The 24,447-nt window shown below is 36.0% G+C and overlaps 1 protein-coding gene across 2 annotated transcripts in view; it reads right to left on the reverse strand.

Annotated features, from left to right (window-relative positions):
• Positions 1–269: 269 nt before the first annotated feature.
• The window catches only part of fru (sex determination protein fruitless), a 58,163-nt gene continuing 33,985 nt past the window's right edge, over positions 270–24,447 (reverse strand). The window contains exon 5 of one of the 2 annotated variants that reach the window (XM_023160322.2): positions 270–3,416. In XM_023160322.2, coding sequence (XP_023016090.2) covers positions 3,199–3,416 — 218 coding nt within the window. In that variant the 3' untranslated portion in view covers positions 270–3,198. Of the gene's footprint in view, positions 3,417–16,421; positions 20,050–24,447 lie in introns of those variants that run through there. The other variant, XM_023160320.2, reaches the window with a different exon arrangement.

The following is a 24,447-nucleotide window of genomic DNA, read 5'->3' on the forward strand; positions in this document are numbered from 1 at the left end:
ATTTTCATTGGACATAGGGTCTTGTGACACCTCTTTAGATAGGTGCTTCAACTCGCCATCCGAAACTTTTTCATTTTGAGTAATCGGATCAGCCCTTCCTAAGCAATAAGCAGTTTTATATTCGTTTTCATGAATCTTACATACATAAATGAATATCATAGCTTCAAGTTAGTCGCACCTATCCATGAACTCGGTAATATAATGTGGTTGTGTTACATATACTTTAGATTCCTGAATCCTCAAAAAAAAGTTCGTAATAGATGATCTAATTTGTCATTCTGAAGGACCATGTTTTCTGATTCAGCGTTTTGGACAATTGTCATCTATCTACCATAAAGAGTACCTCATCTTGCTGTAACGTAACAAAAGTTGAACTTATTTGAGTTCGTTAATTATCCGAACAGACTTCATTAGATGGATGTAGAATTTTTTCTTCAGGAGACTTTCAATTGTTATAAATCCTCCAGAATTTTAGGAAAAACTATTTTGGCTAACTGAGGATTACACCGTGAAAATGGTGTAAGTTTCGGTCATTACACCATGAAAATGGTGTAATGTCCGTAACAACTAGTCAAAACAACTAGACAAAAGGATATTTTTATGGTGTATCCTCAGTGGACATGAATTTCCATAAAATGAACAAGTTGTCAATCAAAGAAGTATTTTGGCTAACTCGGTGCTGTAAGAATATTATAAACTACTTTGTCTCATGGAGGTCAAACAGTAAAAAAAATATGTACTTTGATAGACTGTCACCAGGTACATCTGAAAGTTGGCCATATTGAAAAAATAAAGTATCTTCTAATAGTAGGACACATGTACTGCCTTCATGAACTTTCTCCCGTCGATTTATGAAAGTATGTCACGTGATTAGAAACGCATTGCCATTGGTTGAATCAACTAACCCATCCAATAGAAAACAAGCCACCCCTATAAATGATGTAATAAAATTGGATACTCAAACAAAAAACAATGTATATAGTATATATAGGACTTTGGAAATATCTATGCCACACTTATTTTCAGTGGTGAAAATTGACATTCTTTGATTGTTTAAAATTTGTTTAGCAGCTGGAATATGACCATAAAATCATCGATTTGACATGATTTCAATAGGTGAATGAGCATTTCTTTGACATGAGTTAATTTCAGATTTGATCACAGGGTTTTCAATTTCACTCTTTCTTACACACATACTTAATAAAATGATTAATGAAAAAAAAGTAATTGTTGTATTTGAAATGAAGGACTGTAGTTTTCATGGGGCTACTATCACGCTGAATGAATTGAATAATCAAAGTGGCATTGATTTTGAAAATTCCAAATTCGCCTTCATCTGATTGAATTAATTGAATTGTGTCATCAGTTGTTGATCTTTTTGTTTAGAAACATAGTACTTACACTGGGTTTCATGTTGAAGGAAACACAGTGTTATTAATATGGAACTAAAGTTTTAACAAGAAAGGGCGTTATACGTTTCATATATCATTAATTTCCTTGAAAAACATCCAAAATGAATCAATGAGTATGTATAATGAAAATAAGATAAATTATTTACAGATATCTGTAAAGAATCTAGGAATTATCAGTAATCGTCATATTAGATCGACTTCAAATCCACTTCAACAAAAAACATAAAACGTTCACAAGATATAAAAGGGATTTTCAATAACTCTGACCCAGAATCAGAATTCTGTACCTCAATGAACAAACTAATTGCACTCAGCATCTATGTGCTAATCACAAAAAAGAAGAAAAGTTGTGTTGTTTGGATCTCTTCAACTTTTCTACATCGAAGCATAATTTTAATGATAATGCACAATTCATAACGTCATCTATGACATTGATTTTAAAGCATAGGAAAAATGCAAGATTTTTTTCATCAACTACACTTTACCATTTGATCTCCACAAGAAATCAAATCGTAAGGTATAGTTAATGAAATAAGCATGAATGAATATTTGTTAAATGACCTGAAATAGTTCAAGTTTAGAAGATATCTTAAAACAGGAATTGGTGACTTTTAAATGTAAGAGCATGAGTCAACAAACATCCACATAGAGTATGGTTGAAAGTTAATGTATATTATGTTTTGCATTACTGACAATTTGAATAACGAAAATATAGAAATACGTCATGAGATTACACTATTTGATATGAAAACGTTGGCCCTCCATTTCAATTCCCTCAAAATTTGAAATAGAATGGGGAAGTACCTCGTTTGATTTGCTAAGCACATGCAACAATTTCAATTCAAACAAAAAGAGAGAGAGGTTTATACAGCAGAAGACTCACAGGTTTCAAACCTATCAAGACGAAACAAAATGGACCTCCTTAAATGGTGTCGCTTACATCGCCATATGTGACAGTTGGAAACTGGCAGAATACTCTATTTTCAGATGAAACCAATTGAACTTATATTAGATGATCATCAAGTTCGAGTTCTGAAAGCTCTGTTCCAAAATACTCATACAGAGGAGAAATAGTAATGTTTTAGAGAGGAATTGTGTTGATACTGTTGGAAGTGAACATTCCTTTGTTCCTTGGTATGTTTTTTGGCGCTAGAACATGTAGATAGGCTGAGGATAGAGCATCCGGAGAAAAACCTAATTTTTATGCAGAAAGGAGTGGCTTGCTTGAATAGCAGGTGGGTGTCCTATAGAAAATTCAAGAGTTCAAGGGTATTCCAGAATATGAATAGGCAGTTAATCCAAATTGAATTGAAGAAATGGTGGAATTCAGCCTAATAGAATATTGACAATTTAAAATTCTATTAACGGGTATTTACAAGATATAGTTTTATGGGAAAAATATCTTTGCTTTTCTACTTCTCCATCAATAAACAAGTTGAATAATCAACTGAAGTGAATATTTTGACTTGACGACTGATAATTGCAGGTTCCTACTTCCACATTGGTGGTGTAACAGCAAAGTTGCCTCTCTTAGCTGATATTCTGGTCTCTTCTGGTGATATTGAAAACGATTTTGCTATTCCTAACAGTTCTTAATTTGCGTTTTTCACATTATAAAGAAGAGGCCAATTCAATGAAAAATTAATTGCAAATACGCTCTAATGGGATGCTTGATATTTAGATCTCAAAGTTTTGGTGGAACAGCAGAATGGAAATCGATCTAATATGCTGTCGGTAACAATCCTCGAAAAAAATAAGAACCATTAACCTAAGGCGGAAACACTAGCTAAGCAACGGTCGGATGTTTGGTCCTCATGTGTAAGAGAAGAGTGTCACTCCGGGTGTACACGGCGGGACAGTGTGTACACGAATATTGTCCGGGAAAATGCACATAATAATGGTTTCGCGTATTGCTTACGATCTTTCCGCACAGAACGCACCTCCTCCTCTCGTCCATGGATCCGACCCTTTGGAAGAGCTGCGACACCTTGTAGCATTTTATGTCTGTAACAAAAAAACGAGGTTATGATATGTGCGGATTTCTTCTTGTTCGTTATTACCCATTTCAGAGTAGCTTATCCGATGACGAGATGACGAGACTTGCTATCGATTCCTAGATCGATTTTTCGAGAATTTGGTATAAAAAATTGTTTATAATGAATTAATAAATAGCTTTGATTTAGTTATCAATCTAACTTTCACATTTGTCAGCCATGAATTAATTTATTTCTCTGAGAATGGTTTTTTTACTCAGCTCAGGGACGCATTTATACGGTTAAAGGTGAGAATAAACAGACTTTCAAGATTATTTTTCAAAAAGCATAATTCAAAACCAATTATATTCTATAAACTCATTGATTGTAGTGTGTTTTTTAGTACTTGTTAGCCGTTTAACTTGTCTATATCTCAAATCTTCGGGAAACGCCAAGCAGCCTAGCGGAGCATTTATCCCAATTCCTGAACGTGTTAACTAGTGTACATGGCCTTATCTCCAACCGAGTCGAGATACTTAGTTCAAGTGTTGGTCTCTGCCGATGGGTTTGGAAACGCAACCCTGATATTGCTTCACTAAAAGATTTGACATTCCAGGACACGCAGAGACCCGAAATCACTCGATAGTGACAGCCGGTCTTGAGCGTAATGCGCTTGAAACCAGGATACAAACCGTTACCTGTTGCGGAATGCAGGACAGTATATCGTCTTTAGCGTGATAAGTTGAACGAAAAAGTTTCCTAGCGGCTCTATCACCGACTAATGGCCGTTATTTCCGAAGAGTATTGAGCTCTTAAGCTTGCTTGATTCGTAGATGTTACATGCATCGATTTGTTAGGCCGTTTGAATTCATTTTCTCGCGTAATAGTTTTAATTTTGCTATATGGAAATCCGTTCAGTAGTTTAAGAGTTTATGAGGAAGTACCAAATAAATAGTTTTAAAAAACAGTGAAAAAATTTATGAACATTTGATTTGTACTGTTTTTTCAACTTTAATTGGTTACCTCGATAAAATATTTGAACTGAAAGACAAAGATTCCGTTTCACAAGTCATGTAACAGATTTATTTACCTATAATCTGGTTTCGAGATATTTCGCTCTTTTTTATCCTTAAAAGCATATAATCCAAAGTTTTACTGTTCTCCAAGAATATAATGTGTAATGATGAAGAGTATTATTATTATTATATAGCGTACGAGTTACTTTAGGCTCAATAGTCCTAATCGACACTGACTATTTCAAGAAGACATTTTCCAGAACCCTCCCTGAAGTTTCTGTCTATAACTTTTGACTTGGCTTTTGAAATCATCTTTTCATTATTTAAATTTATCAATATAATTTTTAATTCACCTTACTTACCAACTTATTCATTTCACTTTGATTGTTCATTGACTCTTAGCATTGATATCTGCAATCTCCAATACCAAGCTTATTGAAAATGTATTGTTTTATAACTATTATTCAGTTAAATTCTGCAGTAAAGTGTTGAAACGTAACATTTGTTGAAAATTCATTTATGTTTGGCTTGACTATTCTATCAATCGTGGACCTGATACAATGAATTTGCAAATAGCCTTCTCATTGTCAACAAGTGGATGGTATATTTGAAGATTTTCAAATTGTCAGAAATGTACCTACAGAAAATGGAAAGACCCCCAAAAAAGTTGTCCACCCCTCAACTTACTGATGGGCACTTCAGCTAGATTGACATCTGACCTCTTTTGGTTGAAAGTCAGCCTTTAGGTTCTTTTACTTTCTGATGGTTAATTGTTTTATCGTGACTATTCCTAACTGAATTTTTGCATGGGGCCCCCCAAAAACTAACCGGCGGCTATTGTTGTTAGCGTCGAGCATTCCTCAGTGAATCTAAGAAAAAGTGAATCGCGGTCGAATTGTTCTGCGTTGAACCTACCTATCCCAATAAAGACTCTCGAAATCCATCTTGAATTTAGTCAGGTTGGAGCCTGGCTCCCTTACCCTTTAAACTGATGTTTGCCAGAAGGACAAACGGGTCATAACTTATGTGGGTGTTAATGGTACGGCGGCATGAATGTCCTCAGACATCAGTACCGCCCTTCACGGTGTACCCCTGCCTGGCTGGGGTGAATTGGATGAAAACGTTGTTCATCTTTCATCGGAAGATATATGAGCCTCATTCGACAGAGTGTTGGGGCCTTCGATATCGGGAGGGTCGTCTACAGTATAATCCATAGCTAGGGGGACTAATGTCCCCCCCAACAAACAAAATCAATTTCAACTAGTCATAAGCTCTATCTGCAGTTGATTCAGTAGGATAACCACTGCGCCATCTGCAGACAAAGTCCGAAAACAACTCCACAAATATACTCCGGTGTAGAAGTCGGACTAATAAACATATTGCGGAGACGTGCATATGACATGTCCAAATTCAGGTGAAAAACACCTTACCCCTTGCCACACGTACCTACAGAGTAGACCAACGACTTTGTGAGTACGTGTGGCAGATACCCGACGATTCATATGAGAGGCAAGGGGTAAGGCGCCTGATGGTTTTACTTTAGTTTTCTGCGCGGCATTAGATGGGTTAGTTGTTGTTTTTTCCGTCGGGTATCTTCCACACGTACATACAAAGTCCTAGGTTCACATGAGAGGCAAGGGTAAGGTGTTTTTCACCTGAACTTGGGCACCTTTCCGGAATACGTTTATTTTATATATATTCAGCCAATAGGCTGAAACAGCTGTCTACCGGTGGCTCTTAAATTGAAATCAATGTGGGAATGATCAGAATGGTACTTATTCATTCATCTTTATATATACAGGGCTATTCAAATTCGTTTCTGTACGGTTAAATGGTGGCAAAGTTGCGTATTTCAGTAACCTATTCAATGATGTAAAAAATTCGAATGTAGCTCTTTTGGTTGTGGAGATTATTATTATTACATATAAATAAAGGCTGAGGACAAAGTCCTATGTAAGCCTAAAAACGAAGGATATCAACAAGTTAATACAATGCATGCAAAAAGAAAAGAAAAATAATTAATATATGCATAGAGGCGATTAAGCAAATAAGCAAATGTCTATTTTGTTTTTGAAACTGTTCACTGAGTAGAAATTCATAACATCGTTGGGTAAGTTATTCCATGTTTCGAAAATACGACTCACCAAAAATATTGTCTCTGCCTCGTTGCGAACTTTTCGTTTTTTAATTCGAGTGTGTGACCACGTAATCGCGAATCATTGTTGAAAACAAAAAGTTCTTTCTGATTAGCATAGTTATACTTAGCTATACGGAAAGATATGATGAGGTCCCCACGAAGTCGACGTTGGTCAAAAGCTAGCAGTTGTGCCATCCTCAGTCTTTCGGGATAGGTTGGACGCACTTCACCAAAAGTCATACGTGTGGCTCGACGTTGTATATTTTCCAACAAGTCCCTATCGCGCACCAGAATAGGACACCACACTGGACCTGCATACTCCTTGATTGGACGAACGTAGGTTTTGTAGAGTTTTATGGAACTTGAATATGATAGATGGAGGAACGTTTTGCGGATGAGGTAAATCAGTGTGTTTGCGCGTTTGCATGTGGATATTATATGTTCGGACCAAGTTAAGTCAGTAATAATAGTCACTCCCAAGTCTACATGTGAGGACACTGAACGTAACGATTGACCGCTTATTGTGTACGTATGTAGTGAATTGTTCTTTCCTTGATGAAGTACGACGCATTTGTCGACGTTAGGAGGTAGAACCCAATCCTCACACCACTGACTAATCGAGTTGAGGTCTTCTTGAAGGGAATGATGTTCGACTATGGCATTTCCATACAGTTTAGTATCATCGGCATAAAACGACTTGCTGGACTTTATGTGAAGAGCAAGATCACTTGCATAAACAACGAAGGGGAGCGGGCCAAGAACAGATTCCTGGGGAACTCCACTTGTGACTTGTCTGTGCAATGAAAAAGAGTGACTCACTTTGACCATGAAAATTCTATCTGTCATGTAATTTTCAATCCATAGGTTTAGTTGGCCTCGAATACCGTGTGTGTCAAGTTTGTGCATTAGATATACAGGAAAAACCAAAAAATCTCAAATTATTTTTTTGCCTGTATCTTCTTTATTCGCAGACATATTGAAAATATGTCCCCATTTTGCTATTGGCATTTGATGTGGGCTGTCAGAGTATGTCCATGAATCTTTTATACAGGGTGTCATCTGACTTGGGCCACCCTCATCTTTGAATTTTTAAATATGGACCTGTAATTTTTTATTGTAGTTTTTGGATCATCGACGTTCACTTCATACTGAGAAATTAAATTAAATTTTATATTTCGGGGTGTTTCAGTAATATTTTATCATAATTGGGTGAATTACCCCCTTTCAAATTACGAAATTCATTGTAGAAAACTTGTCTCTCTGACGAAAACCAGTTTGAAGGGTAGGGGAGCAAGGCTCCAGCCTTGAAAGAAATCAAGATAACGAGCAGGCTCAGAGCAATGGAAAGGTGACCAAATATGATTAGGTACCTAAAAATGAAAAAAAAACTCTCGAAAAACTCTGCTATTGTGTTTTATTCAACTCAGTGAACCAATTTCCAGGCCCGTAATTTGAAAGGGAATAATTTACCCAATTATAATAAAATATTAATGATGTACCCCGAAATATAAAATTAAATTCAATTTCTCAGTATGAAGTGAACGTCGACGATCCAAAAACTACAATAAAAAATACAGACCCGTATTTGAAATTTCAAAGATGGGGGTGGCCCAAGTCAGATGACACACTATATGAAATATTCGTGGACTTATTCTGATAGCCCACATCAAGCCAATAGCAAAATGTGAACAGATTTTCAATATGTATGCGAATAAAGAAGATACAGGTAAAACAATTATTTTTTGTTTTTCCTGTATATCTCCAGAACCAAAAGTGCTATATTCGATTTTTTTACATCATTGAATGGGTATCTGAAATATGCAACTTTGCCACGTTTACGAGATCCCCATGTACAGAAACGAATTTGAATAGCCCTGTATATATACAGTGTGTCTCACTTCTCATGGAAACATCCCCGTATCTTCCGTAATATTCGAGGTAGAACGATGAAACTCTCAGGACTGATGGAAATGCTCAAAATGCACATACCACCTGAATGGGGTTGGCCAAAGTGATATACACTGTCCGCCACTCGCGATGGAACACCTCATTTTTTACGGTAAAACATATTAGGGGGAGAAATAGGCTCATAATTCCTTTAGATTCATGGTCAGGACTACCAACTTACTAGGAATACACTTTTTTCCTGAAAAAATTTCAGTACTGAAAAATCCGAATTTGCCTCACTTCTTATGGAAACACCTCCGTATCTTCCGTAATATTCGAGATGGAACGATGAATATGATTTACCGTAAAAATGGGGTGTTCCATCGCGAGTGGCGGACAGTGTATATCACTTTGGCCAACCTCATTCAGGTGGTAGGTGCATTTTGAGCATTTCCATCAGTCCAGAGACTTTCATCGTTCTACCTCGAATATTACGGAAGATACGGGGGTGTTTCCATGAGAAGTGAGACACACTGTATATATATATATATATATATATATATATATATATATATATATATATATATATATGTATATAAATGCTACATTGTGAGCAGCAAAATTGTCTTTTGGGAAAAAAACTTGAATATTTCACTTAACATAATGAATTATTTGCAAGGAAATTAGAAAAAAAATGACAGTTTCTAAAAATCCGTGAACACACCTTAAACTGGAGGAATAAAACAACAATCTTTGAAACACACCATTTTTAATAAAAATTATTAAAATACAATATAAATGCTTTTGATGAATGCATATTAATTCTTAAATAACATAAAATTTATTATTTCAAACACTAAACTACCTTCAACTTTTAAGTAACAAAGAAATTGACAATGAACGAATTCAAAACAAAACTTGGTGTCTTAATATCTCTTTCCACAGTTTTGATCGTTGAGCATTGATGAGTTTTATCTTGAGATAGGATGTGTAAATGGAATATAAAATTTTAAAATAAACTTTTAAAGAATGTTCGAATTTTTGAGTTACAAATAGCGTAACAAATCTTTTTTAAAATTTTAATACAAAACTTCGTTTCATGCCAATATCGAATATTTTAATTTTATAAACCTTTCACAGACAAAAAATCTGCCAAAAGTATTGCACTCAGGTTGGCACAAGAAAAACTGAGCATACCCCGTCAATTTGATCGATTATGATTTCTTAATAATTTGCAACTCGAAGGCAAGACTTGATGATTCGGGATCTTTTGAATTGTGAGGCTAGCTTTTATAGTTCTGAAACGAATCTTTCAGATCAGACTCACTATCCAAAAGATCTTTTCCTAAAATAAAAGTTCCCTACCTAATTTTATATGAATTAAATTCATAGTAAATGTATATGAAAATTTATTAAATAATTTTTAAAAGCACAATAGATATATTAATATGTTTATATAAAAATATAAATTAACTATCAAAAAGTTAACCGCAACCTTCAAACAACAAAATGTTATCAAAAACAGAATGAAACATGTTAACAATAACAAACTTACAGATCGTATTTTATACAATCAGATTCAACTGTTTTATACAATTGTACAATTTTTACATCAACAATCATATGGCTCACGAGCAACTGCTACCACTTGGTGAGGAAATTGCTCGAGACCGAATGATACGGAGAAGTAACGCGAAACAGAGTATTAAAAAAATATTGTTATAACTAAATATTGCACAGTTTTAAAATGTAACTCGTGTAGTACAAGGTTGCTTAGCACCAATCCTATCATATCACAATCTTTTTAGTTAAACTCACCCAATTTTTTTTTACTAGTTAATGCCAATATTCAATATATAAGAAATCTTCAGTGTAGATAATATATTCTTATAAAAACTAACAAATTTTTTTTGTGTCTTAAAGACTTGTAAAAATATTTTTAAACTTTAAACGAACATAAGCAATCTCCAAGATAAAAACTGAACCCTTAAGAACCACGCCTGTATATAACACCAAAAAGACAATAAACTTATGTATTTACAACTAGCGATACAGTCCTGAAAATAACGAAAAGTTCAAAAATATAATTTCATAACGAATTCCTGGAATTTGTTGTTTCGCTTCTCTGTCCATTCGAATACGAATAGGGAATTGACATCATTCAAACTGTATCTGCTAAGAGTTAGGCTATGTTTATACAAATAAAGTATCACGCAAGTTTTACTTCCGAAGGACCACAGAAGAATAATATATACAAAGTGTACAGCTAGTACGTTATAATGGATAGAGCCTTACTGAAGGTGCCTCTGGAAAAAAATTAGAAGCGTTCATAGACTCATGAACGTTTCAACTGATTTTTCTTCTATCAATAGAGGGTAAACAAGTCAGATAAATAACAATTTAATTCAATAATTTGATGTTGCGAGGATCAGTAGAGTCGAAGGAAAATTATTATTTACTTACGAACGTTTTAAATTATAATTTATTTAATTTCCAGAGCTCAAAACTGAGTTCACGGCATTAAAGTGAGTTTTTCCGTGTTTAACTAGTTAAAATATTTACAGAATGACCTACAATCATAAATATACAAGACTCCTCAACAACAAGACAAACTACACAACAGTCAAAGTATTCTTGACATAAACTGATTTGATAGGTTTTGTCCTGCGTACTTTATTGATTGTTATATATTGGTCGTTTGTTTTTTTTTGGCATAAATGTCTGTTATTCCACATATATTTCAAATTATCGGCAAAAAAAATAATACTTTTCCTTCGAGCATATCGATCCTTTCCTAGCCAATTATTGAAAGTGAAAATTTTTAATTCGGTCACTCAGTCAACATAGGTATAAAGAATTCAAAATTCCATCTGCGAAATGTATGAGTCAGAAAGTCCAGAGCATCTGAATATTTCCTCATGAGATTTTTCAGGGAGATCAAAGTCACCATCATTTTCATTTTGGCATTTATCAACTTTTTTTCAATAGAAATTCCATTTTTCAACATAGCTAGAGCTTAAAATGTGTACTCAGGTCATAATCAAGTTGGTCTCAAAGGTCATTCCAAGATCAATAACATGGAAGGGGTTATATATTTTTAGGAGTGATGAATTTTTGGGAAAGAAAGTTTTTGGCTTTCCACCACTCCATCTTGATACAAAAAAAAGGATGAGGGAATCTTCCAAAGACAGGAAGGAAATAATCAATTTGAAAATAAGTAACTCTATACATGGATGTGTAGATCATGCAAAGAAGTAACTTTCAGACACAAACTGAAAGAGACTCCTCCTGAAACAGCTACTTTCATATAAACATTGAATTACACGAAAGAAAAAAATTCTTTCGAAACAAATACTTCTATATGAGCACTGAATTATACAGAAGATACTTTTCTCTACTCAAGTTTGTATTTCAAACATTCGTTGTGGAATAAAAATCAGATATCATTCACATGAGTTCTACTTGAAATTAATGGTAACAAATTGCACTTACATGGAACACTGTCATCCTCACTGGTATACATCGATGTTTCGCCTTAAGACACTTGCCTTAAGGCTCTTCAGTACCAAATTGTATAACATAGAAAATACACACACTTAATTCATGAATTACGATTTTTAATGTCACGGAATAAGCTTGATCTGCTTATGTCATCGATGACATCGTAATGAAATTTATTCACCTATTTGGTGGAAAGCCAAATCACTCCTAAAAAATATATAACACCTTCAATTCAAATTTGATTCCTCTTGGCTGGGATTAAATCAAATAGGTGAATGAATGTCATTACGATGTCATCGATGACACGGAATAAGCAGATCAAGCTTATTCCGTGACATTAAAAATCGTAATTCATGAATGAAGTGTGTGTATTTTCTATAATGTTATACAATTTGGTACTGAAGAGCTTTAGGGCAAGTGTCTTAAGGCGAAACATCCATGTATACCAGTGAGGATGACAGTGTTCCATGTAAGTGCAATTTGTTACCATTCATTTAAAGTAGAACTCATGTGAATGATATCTGATTTTTATTCCACAACGAATGTTTGAAATACAAACTTAGTAGAGAAAAGTATCTTCTGTATAATTCAGTGTTCATATAGAATATTTTTCTTTGGTGTAATTGAATGTTTATATGAAAGTAGCTGTTTCAGGAGGAGTTTCTTTCAGTTTGTGTCTGAAAGTTACTTCTTTGCATGATCTACACATCCATGTATAGAGTTACTTATTTTCAAATTGATCCTTCCTTCCTTTCTTTGGAAGATTCCCTCATCCTTTTTTTTGTATCAAGATGAGTGGTGGAAAGCCAAAAACTTTCTTTCCCATCAATAACATATTTGGATACAAACGCTTTAACAATTTTGTAACCAACCAGAGTTACTTGACTATTCAAATAAAATTAGTTGAGCGAGGTTATGATTATTTGAAGGTAAACCGCCCCTCTTTGCTTTAGAAAACGAAAATTGCGTAAAAATTATATGTTTCAATGTGTGACCAGGTAAGTCCGAAATAATCTGCAAGGTTACAATAAGGTCAAGCATTTTACTTTAAATGACCATGAAAATACCTCAGTTCAAACCTGTAACCATCAAATAACTAAGTTATTTGAGGGTTCCTCGCCAAAGTCAATATGACGATCACCATTAGTTTCCTTTAAAAGTTCTCCAAAATAACTCTGACCTTCTTGAGAAATATCTTGCCAGAAAAAATATTCAGTCATTTATATAAACTGACTTTAACCTCACTATGAAAATTTTGAGCTTGGATGCCTTCTTCAGAAAAACTTTATCCGCCAGTTAAGTATATCAGCATATTTTGATTACAGTTTTAGTTAAAATAACATAGTAACTTCAACTAGTTCAGTAATTAAACTATTCAAAGGCCGCAAAACACCCCTTTAAAAGGGTATTATGTAAAATTCGAGAGATTCCTAAATTACAATTAATTTAATATTTTTACAATAAAGTTCTAACTAGGAAATATATTAAATAAAAATTGAGATGGGAATATGAGGTAATATAAAGTGAAATTGCACTTAAAAACAGTAAAATTGGTTTGACAATATTACATGAAGTGAGAAAAATTTAAGACTCAGAAATTCAAAGAAAAATCGATGTTTCTACACTAAAAAGTGCGAGTTTTGAAATATAAGTGTGACCGACATTTCAGAAAATTTTGTTCCCGCAATATTACGAAAAAACAATCTGAATTGGAATGAAGAATAAAGCATATGGCTGTTAACTTAACGATTTCTTCATAACCACACTTATCAATCATAAAGGAACTAAATTGTTTTTTAGCGACCGTTTTTATCCAAAACGTCCTACAAATAATTAATTACGGACGGGCATTGAAAGCTTTTCTTTCAAAAGTTTTATCCTAACTACGAAATATGAATTGTTCCTTTTCGTTCCGTTGGGTCAAACTCCAAAAAACATCACAGATTTCTTACTATTCTTAGGTAATAAAATTTTTAATGTGTTAGACACAAATATATTTTGGCCGAAAAAAACTACCAGTATTCAACAAATAATGATTATAAGGTTATGTTGTAGACTAGAATATAAACAGAAGAAAATTTTGTGCAGAAATTTTCCGTAACTTTCGAAAAGATGAATATATTTGTGTTGTCTCAAATGAACAGTTCAAGGTGTTAGTCTGCCATAGTGACCACTATTCACATGTATAGGACTGCATGTATTTAACATAAAAAACTGTTGATCTTAGTACATATTATTTCATTGGATGCTCCTGAATAGTCAATACAGTTTACAGTGAAGGAAATTCTTCAGAAACCCGAAGAATTTTAGCCGTAGTACTGGACACAATTTCGTAAAAAAAAACTTTTCCCAAACCAGTTGCTTCCAACGAAACAATACGCCCCTTTATACTATGAGCATATCATTTTAGTTCTACGTATTTAACGTTCGTTGAATATTTAATTAGAGCATTGTGCATATCATATTTTTTTGAAAGTCGCAAGTTTGGGTGGTTTCAGGTTCTCTAACAATATATTACATGATCAGTCAGCTTATGATGTTGCTTACAGTATTGGCAAAATGTTAACCAAAACACATTTGAGAGATATGTTGATCAAAAGTTTCTAGATTTCCCTAGTTATACTGCTTTAAAACGTGTCTTTAGTTGTCCAAGCAAACACAAGCAACGTTGCTTGTGTTTGCTTGGACAAGCTCTTTGATAGAAACTCGTAGAGTTTCTATCAAAGAGCTTAACTAAAATATAAAAATGAAGTATTCGTGAACACGCTCTCTTTAATGGAAATAATGGTTTCAAAAACCAATAAGAAAGTTGTGACTGCTTCTTTCGAATTCGTTTATTCAGATGATTATTTACTAGCTGTGTTTTAGGTACCACCATAAAAATTGGAAACAGTTGTAACCTAAAACTTCTAGAGCCGTTGTATCTCAAGAATATTGAATTGAATGACAGTACTCTTTTTATCTACCATAAATTTCATCATTGATACTCAGATGAGTCATGAGACCAAAGCTCAAAAAGAGCTAATTGCTAGCAATAAAAAACTGCAGCGACACAAAAAACCTATTTGGCGATTGATGTCGAAGATTGGTTTTGCAGTAACAATGAAAAGTGGTGTTGAGAAATCTGAAGAAACTGATAATCATCACGAAGCAAGACTAAAATTTGAACATATTTGCAAAAATATAATTTTTTGAGCTCTGGAGTCTATGAATAGTCATTTTCATGGATGAATTTTTTGGATCAAATACTAGAGATCACAAATCCAAATATGACCAGTCTCCCTTATTTTCCTGATATCCTGGATATTATTCGAGTCACGAAAGAAACTAAAAATATTGCTCAAAAACAATGAGTTAAATGATTGGATACTCGATTAAATGACAACCGGGAATTTAAAAAACAATGCCAATAAAAAAACACTGTTTTCTAATTGCGACAATAAACACCTTGATTCAGATTTATATTAAAATTATTGCTATAAATTGAAAGAGGTATATTTTTAAGAGGGATCAATTTTTTGGGAAAAAAAGGTTTTGGCTTTCTATTTCTTCATTTCTATACACAAAAAATGTGTGAACCTTCCAAACAAAGGAAAAAAGAAAATAATTGCAACCCAAAAGCACTCATTGTCTCGAACAGTTTTCCCAAAATCACTTCAAGTTTTCTATTCTCTGGTAGATCTATTCAATAATTCCTCCTATAATCCTTCAACAATGAATTTTGAACGAATCCGTTAAAAAATATCTGTTGCTTTTTTCGTTACTCAGGTGTCACCTCCCCTACGAACGACAAACCTCAAAACAAGAATCTTGTGCTAGATGATGATTAACGAGTTATCACTATTTAATGTGCGGTTCCCAGCACGATGAGAATATGGATAACCTTTAACATATTCGTTATTCCAGGAGCTTAACTGTGTCTATGTTCTTCAATAAGAGTAAATTATTAATTTTATAAACTGGAACAACTTTTCCATCTTTCAGATGATTTGCAAAATTTGGGGAAGGAGAGGTTCATTGGTTTTGTGGGAGTATTATATAACAGTGTATTTTTGATTGTAGGTCTAAAAAAATAGAATTTAAATGAAAGTTATGCGAATTTCAATTTTTCTAGACATTATTCTCTATAAAAAATGTATTATTAGTTTTCAAAAACAATTTTAAGGTTATAAAAAATATGGATCTTAGTTTCTACCTGAGAAATTTCATATTGTTTGTTTCATCAGTGGAGTACCATGGTTTCATATAACTGATTAACAAAATATCATAGATTTATGTTTTTCTTTATAGTGAATGGTTTGAAAATTAGTAGTGATCTCTACTATACTTCTTTTGCATCCTTCTTGAGAGAGTTTATCTAGCATACAAAGTTTGATTAGAAGTTATGCCTGCATGTAAACCTCAGTAGGTTTGAAAAATCGGTTCATGGACTGACACCTATCAGAAAACAACTACTCCCCTGGCTAATACCACGAAGGGCTTTGGATTATATCCGACAGGCGTCAGTGCAGGAATCTTCACAGAAAATTTCCTGCATATGAAATTGGCAATACAACTGAAAGAGTCGACCTTCAATTTTGGAACGGGCACATTTGCAGACCGGTTTTGGACTACTTTGCCTCTCGTCAGTGCAAGGTAGTGTTTGTTCTACGTCAACTGCATATCTGAATGGCCAAAATTCTCGTATAAGGAAATAAAATTCACCTATAGTAAGCTAGCTTAACAAAAGCATATGCAGGAACTTCTGCACCGACACCTGTCGGATATAATCCAACACCCTTCATGGTATTAGCCAGGGAGAAGTTGTTCACTGATAGGATTTAGTCCATGAACCTACTTCAGACCATGAAGTATATTTTGATTTGATAATAACCGCAGCGGGAAGTAGTATCGGATGAGTTCATCGACAAGATTTATAATTAGAAAAAACATCTGTGGATCATCTTCACATTTCTCTAACGATTTTTCGTTGATACACGTCGATTTTTTTTCTTGATTGGTAGCCAAAACGAATTTTTCAAATATATTCATCTCTAATGAAATTTGATTTCTTCCTTTCTAATTTGTTTTATTTATATAAATTTCAATTTTAAATGCCAATTGTGAATGTTTAAAAGATATTGTTTGAGTTTTTTTAAGGTGCGGACGTGATCGCCAGAAGTCTACATGTATCAGAAGACTCAATCCACAAATATCAACAATCAAGGGGACTCCCAAACGTGTTTCGTTACAAAGCCAATCTTTGACATCATGAGACTCATCTCTTCTTTCTCTGCTGCTTTTACTGCAAGGAAACTAGTCGAAACCAAAGCCCAAAACAATAACGTTGTTTAGACTCACCATGAACCTCATCAGTGATGCTAGTCTGAACCACGAATGCATTGCTGTTCAACGCCTTGTCCTTAAAGGACAAGCCTGAGAAAGAAAAAGCGATGACATATCCACTTATGAAGACGTCATCTATGGGATCGACAGACAACTACATCCTCGAATATCAAAGATAAACTAGGCTCCCCCAAGGTGGTCAGTTGCGAAGCCAAGCTTTGACATCGACCGCCGGACAAGATTCAATAGTCAGGCCCGTGCTGAACCATCGGGGTACGGGCACGGCCCTGCTAGAAGCTAACGCTGCATAGAAGAACATACGCCATCTTAAGGTATATTTAATTTTGTTTAATTCATAATAAATAAATTTGTTCTGAATAACTTGATGTTACACTTTCATTTGCGTCGTTTATCATTGATATTTGTGGGTGTCGAGTCGTCTGTCTATTCATTAAGGGAAATGTCATCGCCTGTACCTCAGTAAAGGTACTATACAGATTTCAGCTCAAAATCTCATGCTTTTTCATATGGTGCTTCATTTTGCAAAACTTCAGACCTCCGAGCTCAACTTGGTGGAACACCCAACTCGAGGAAGTTGTGTAAGAGTGATACGATGCAATATGTATGTGTATATGAGGGAGAAGGTGATGACGTCAGTGTGGAGTAGAGAATAAATCAAAGATGGCGACATACCAAAATGGCACTAAGCTATATCTTCGCTAATAATAGTCGCACCGTCACGTGCAGCACATTGAATGAAAGGTGAATGAATGCGGATTTTATCGACAAAGAAAAAAATATGGCGCAACATGTCAGAAGGGCACTAAGCTATATCTTCGTTAATAATAATTGGTCGCTACGTGCAGCACATCAAAAAAAAGGAAAAGGAATGCAGAATTTATCGACAAAGAAAAAACAAATATGGCGCGTAATATGAGATGTCGTTTCAGAAACAGAACTGTCTGGTATTTCAATCGCCACAAAAGAAATAACCAGGAAAGGAATTTCTGGCAAAAACATAACAATCTGCACTGACAGCAGACAAGCCCTATTAGCCTTGAACAGACAGTGTGTTACCTCAGGGCTAGTACTAGAGTGCCACCAAGATTTAGCCAAAGCTAAAGGTTAAAGGGCACGACAGGAGTAAAGGTAACCGCATTGCCGACTCTTTAGCCAAGGAAGCGGCTGGACTAAGAATTTTAGGACTCAGTGGCACCTACGGTCTGACGACAATTGCGGAACTAGGCAAATGGTACACTCATGCTCAATCCCTAAAGAGACGGGATTGAATTAAAGGATGCAATCTTGCCAGGATCACCCTGGGCGACTCTGAGAAGCTGGGGCCGAACAAATGTCTGGCGATGACCAGGAAAAATCTATGCTTAACAGTAGGATTTCTGACTGAATAGCCAACTAAGGAAACACCTCCATAATATGGGGCTAGTGGACACACCTCTATGCAGGATGTGTGAACAGGATTGCCTGGAGTTATCGTCAATAGGAGAGTGTGTGTTCGGCGAGTCTTGGCCTACACCTGCCGATATAAAGGAGATGTCACCCAGTGATCAGTTCACCTTCCTGGAAAGGACAGAATGGACGATGACCTAGGAGGACAACTGCTCGGGAGGATGTACAATGGGTCACATGTGGCCTAAGTGCTGTGGGCCTACACTCACCTTCCCTACTCTACAGACACAGAATGTCGTTTCAGGTTCTAGTGTACTTTTTATGGTTTAGAATTATTATTCAACCTACATCTCCGAGTTCTATTTCATCTAATACGACAACCCAAACGATATTTACTCACTTCATCCTGATGGCTGAGGACCTTCCTCGCCGACACATTCGAATGACCTTGAAACACCATTAGACAAAGCATGGTATTTTGAGCTAGAATCTGTATAGAAAAAAACTACTTACCCCCAAGCTTGTCCTTTAAGGATAGTCAAGATCAGCAATGCTTTTCAGGTTCTAACTAGCACCACTAGGTGGCACTAGCACCACTGACGAGACCTATGATGGATTGAAAGGTTTGGTGTTGGAACATGAATGCTTTGTTTTTGAGCACTGGTTCCACTATGTATTGTATGTTATTGTATTATTGAATTTTTCTATATTCGTATTACTTGAATTTTACTGCCCAGACTTGTTAGATCGTGTATGATCAATTTGAGAATCAATAATATGTAGTATACTGACCGCTCTTGACCTTATCAATCTACTGTGCAAAAGAGGTCACTGCTATCTTAATTTGGGCATCCTTTGCCACAGCGAAACCATCTCCGGTAATGGAAGTGATTTCGGAAAAGCTTGTACTTACCGTCAGAACCTTTTCTCAAACCACCCAAGCTTGCACTTACTCTCTTTCTCGCCTACCACCGGCACGTGCGACTTTCCTGAAAGAACCTAAGAAACCTAGACGCGTTGCGCTGCCTTGGGCTAGCGCGTCCCCCCCAGCTACGATTCGCACATGGCTCTATAGTAAAAATAGTAGTAAAGCCAAAATCAATCGGCCGACGACGCGTCGTTCGCGATCGCGCTGGCCTGCTCGAATTTCGGCTGATCGAACTTCCTCGTGTCGGGGTTGTAACGCGGATGCTTAAATTTGCAATGGGTTCGTAGATTGTCACTGCGTGTGTATGTGGCTCGGCAGAGGGGGCACTCGAACCTGCCCGGGAAGTGCACGTGATAGTGGTTACGGATGTGCGTCACTATTTTCCCACACAGCTTGCAACGGTGCAGGTTGCAACCGCCAGGCAGCTTGTCAAACGTTAGTCGCATGTGCCAGGTTTTCGAACCTGCAAAACGAGAAAAATTACTTTTACTAACAATTTTGATTTCTATTCTTTTTTAACATTTTTTTAATGACGTTTTCCACTGGTTGTCGCTACTGTATGTTCATTTTCGGGGAATAAGGGATTATTTGGATTATGCACCAGCCCTTTTTTGACCATTTTAAACTTTTCTCCAGTCAATTTACATTATCGCTAACAAAACACCTTTCCCCAAGTTAAAAAATTGCGAAAAACTATCATCAGGACACATTTCACAAACCACGTTGATAGTAAGGAGATGACTGTATCGAAATCAAGATGGGGAAGATATCTTATGAAAATGTATTAGCAATATTGACTATCATCCAGCGAATATACTGCGTTGAACCGCAGACAAAAAATAGCTGAAGATTACCGAGAGTAACCAGACATAATTTGGGTTTCCATTAAATGCTTTTCTCCTGTATTACATTTATTGCCCCTTCGTTGCATTGACTGGAGCGGAAGTCTTCGTTATACTGCCCTATTTTGTTCGGGTGTCCTGGTACTGTTCCATACATTTTGGTATTCCTATAGCTGGCTCAGAGTCAGTACATTGAGCCGCTGATTTGTGTCAGCTCTTTCTTTTCCTGTGCGAGTTCGTTGCGTATTCCATGGCCGATTTTTGACTCTTCTGTATAACAGGTGTTTCTGCCGAGCATGTTCATCATTGACTCTAAACGGTTTATGTACTTTGGTGTCATGTGGTACTTGAACATTTTCGGTATTCGTTCTTTCACACTCCGAAATTTCAATTCTGTCAACCCCTTATAGATAGTTCGCTAAATTTGTTACTTTAAATTGGCACATTCTTTCTTTTTCCATTAATTTTCAAACAAGCAAGTCCTTGCATTCTGCTTTCGTTTGGTCACAGCAGCTTATTTCATATTTGGTCCTGTTCCAGGTCAGCCTGTGATTTTGTATCACTTCCACATATTTACTAATTATACTTTTTCATTTCGAAGTTTCAGAAGTCTTGAACCATCAATCTCGGCCCTCTTGGTGAATGTTACTATGGTCGATTTGGACGAACTCATGTTAAGCTCTTCTCTCTCATTCTATCTCGTCATAATAATCGCTTTATTATTATATATGCTCTAGACTAGAATGACTAAGTTGTCTGCATACCCCAGTCTCAATATCCAGTATGAACCAGAAGCTGTAGTAGCTCGTGTATTACAAATATCAATAGCGATGTGAAGAAGCCTCCTCTTGATGTCAACCCCTTACTAACTAAGTTATTACTGTTTCCCTTATAATGATGGTGTATAGCAATCCTCCTTTGAACATGCAGTCAATCCATCTGTAGCTTGTATCATCGAGTTTCCGCTTCTCCTTGACGCCTGGATAATTGATAATGACGACGCATTAGCCAATGCGCCTTTATTTCAAACGACATGAGACTGGTCTTGAGGCCTCCATAGTTTCCAGTCCGATTTTCCCAGGTTTCGGAGGGCAGGTAACTTCAATCAGTATTCACGTTTTTGGAATGTATTCCTGCGCCAAAGTTGCTCCGAAGATTACAGCCAATTTTTGCAGCATTATTGGATGAATGCCAATTGGTCCCAATGACTTGTTCCAATCTTTCTTGGACGCCCAGTTCTGAATTAGCCTAGGATTCCGGTGTTACATTTGTAATTTGACTCAAAGGAGTGATCTTGGAGAAGCTCTCTTTTAGCCTCTCCTGTCTCCTGTTTTCGTTTTTAGATTATTTATGAATCCTGAATCCTTATGGGAATATCTTATACATAGCCTAGTATGTTACTCTCGCACTGCACTATCCGATTTCACAACTGTCAATTGGTTAATTGTCTAATGATGTGAAATTTCTTTTCCACCTACTAAAGCTAATCTCAGGTCACTCTTCGCCAACCAAATTACCATCATCGAAACTTGATGAAAATTAGATGATACCAGAGTTCAAAGGCACGTTCATGATCCAATATTTCCAAGAGGAAACTCGCATATCGTTAGACCACCTTCTCCGGTGAGGTGTCGCCCGTGAAAGTCCTCTTGAATGATGTCTAAGGTTCCGAAAGAATGTATGAATCTGATTTCACTCAGTATCACTGATATAACCTTCGAAGTATAGGGCGCCCTCTCATCCTAGATGACGTCCTAGCTACTCATGGAACCCTTTATGGATCTTGAAGTGACCGATAAATCAGACTCCAATTCTACAGAGGTAACGGATGTTGACTAAACGACCCTTACTGTTTTCCCCGTAAGATCAATCAAGGGCAACATCTTCTCAGTTCTCCAACTGTTGATTCTGTTGACAAACCTAGGTGGTGCAGCCCAGAAGCGAACCTGACACTTCCTCAAGAGCAGCATACTTAATTCTTCCTTGTACCAAATTCTTGAGCACCAGAAGCAGAATCTGTATCAGACGAGGAAACAATCCAGAGACGAAAAAGCCCTGCATGGTCGAATCTAATGTATTGTGAGCTAAGCTGACGTACAGATATCCTCATATGGAAAGCTTGCTGAAGACATTAAAAGGTGGGAATCTTGCACTTTGAACATCCGACAACCTCAATATCGACCAGTCAACTGGAATTTCTTCAGTATGGCTGCCGTATGAGATATTTCAGAAGATGATCTATAAGTACTATTCTAAAGTTACGCGAGATGATGAGGAGAGCATCTCCTGGCTTGTGGGTACGTTAGTACCCTGCAGCCATGGGAGGGCATCTCTCTGAAATGTGCCACAATAGAATGCCATTCCAAGTAACATTTGTGCTGCTCACCTACTTGAAGAAGGTTGTCGCAGACTGACCGCCGATCAGATCCTCACTAGATTGAAGAAAATGTACCATGATCTGCTTGCTTGAAGAGCATCGTTCTTTATGAAGAAATGCAGGTTCTGGTAGGGGAGCAGATACTCTGTGTGTTTAATTCCCAGTCTTACTAGCTGACCCCAAAAATCTCGCACCAAATAAAGTAATCTGCTTCATTATGGAGCTGAATCAGTATGGGGTGAATGAGTGTGTCACAGTAAACCCTCGAAGGTTGCAATGGACCCACTCTCGTTGGACATATCCTACCTTTTAAGGGCCAGTCGAGTCCAGGATTCACTTGACTTGTTATAGGCGCTAATTGATCGTACATTCAGCCTCTATGACGGCCTCTCGATCAAGAACTCAGGCACATGAGACATTGCTAGAAGACAACAAAATCTCGCAAGAAAGAGAAGCTGTCACAGATAAGGCTAGATGACTGTCAGAGAGGATGAGATGAATTGGTTCTAGAATTTGCTTCAGATCCTGGAACACCATCCATAGCAGCCTCCAAAAAAAAAACCAAATGCAAACGATTGCTTTGGCTGGATACCTTGTGTAGAAGCCATCGAATATTCATATTGGACACCACAAGAAAAAACCCAGTGTTCTCATGCTGAAATAACTCACTGGGAGGAACACTGGTCAAAAAGGAAGTTTAAAGAAGCTGCTTGACTCATGAACAATCTTCAATACCATCATGAAGAAAAATCTAGGCATTGCCGATGCAATCATTGAAGGGAAATCAAAACTAGTAAGTGTCATTACACTTTGTAAGAAACACAGTAGTTTCTCATATGTGGATAAAGAACTTTAACGGTATACTTTCTGAGAAAAACTCGGCGTTTTTTATTATACTTTGTCTGCTACTGTTCAGTAGATTTCAAATTATACAACATTCACAATATAAACGCACCTAATATAACCTTTTCCTTACCATTTGTTTGGTACAAAAAGTTTTAAAAAAGTTCAATTGAGCGACAGACTGGGACTGGTGATGTTTTTTTTGTTTCAAGATTTATTCACCTCTTAAGAAAATATGAATCTTTACCGCTACTTCAATATGGCCATATCATTTGCAGAGACCGTCATTGTAGTTGTGTAGAATAATAAGAACATACAGTTTGACCAGTGGAAAACGCAATGTGTGTTAATGATTAATAGTGACAGCAATAGGTAAAATAGTGACAGTGTGTGCACCCCAGAGCAGAATATAGCATTGTGGAAGAAGGAAGGAATATTGTTACTACAGAATATAAAAGTAAATATGTACATTTCGTGAAATCCATGATATCACAAAAAGAAATTTTAGTAAGACAGCTTGTATTTATATCATTTCATTGATTTTTTGCAGACTTAATCCAGTACACTCAATATTTTGCAGGAGCAACATTCCCAACAATTCTCTACCACGATGAATACAGTTCAAAGTGACATCCTAAAATTCAATGCTGTCACAAAATTTCAAGTTTGAAATTTTATGACAACTAATTTGAATTGATGAATGAATGTATTTTAATTTGTCAATGATTGAACAAAAATAAATAGAGACGAAGACCAAACGATACAGAAAAATTTAAACAGGAAACACGAATACTTTCCC

The sequence above is a fragment of the Leptinotarsa decemlineata genome, unplaced genomic scaffold (genome assembly GCF_025532065.1).
Source record: "Leptinotarsa decemlineata unplaced genomic scaffold, Ldec_3_MD MMD2_tig00002974_RagTag_RagTag, whole genome shotgun sequence".
Taxonomy (NCBI): Eukaryota; Metazoa; Arthropoda; class Insecta; order Coleoptera; family Chrysomelidae; genus Leptinotarsa; species Leptinotarsa decemlineata.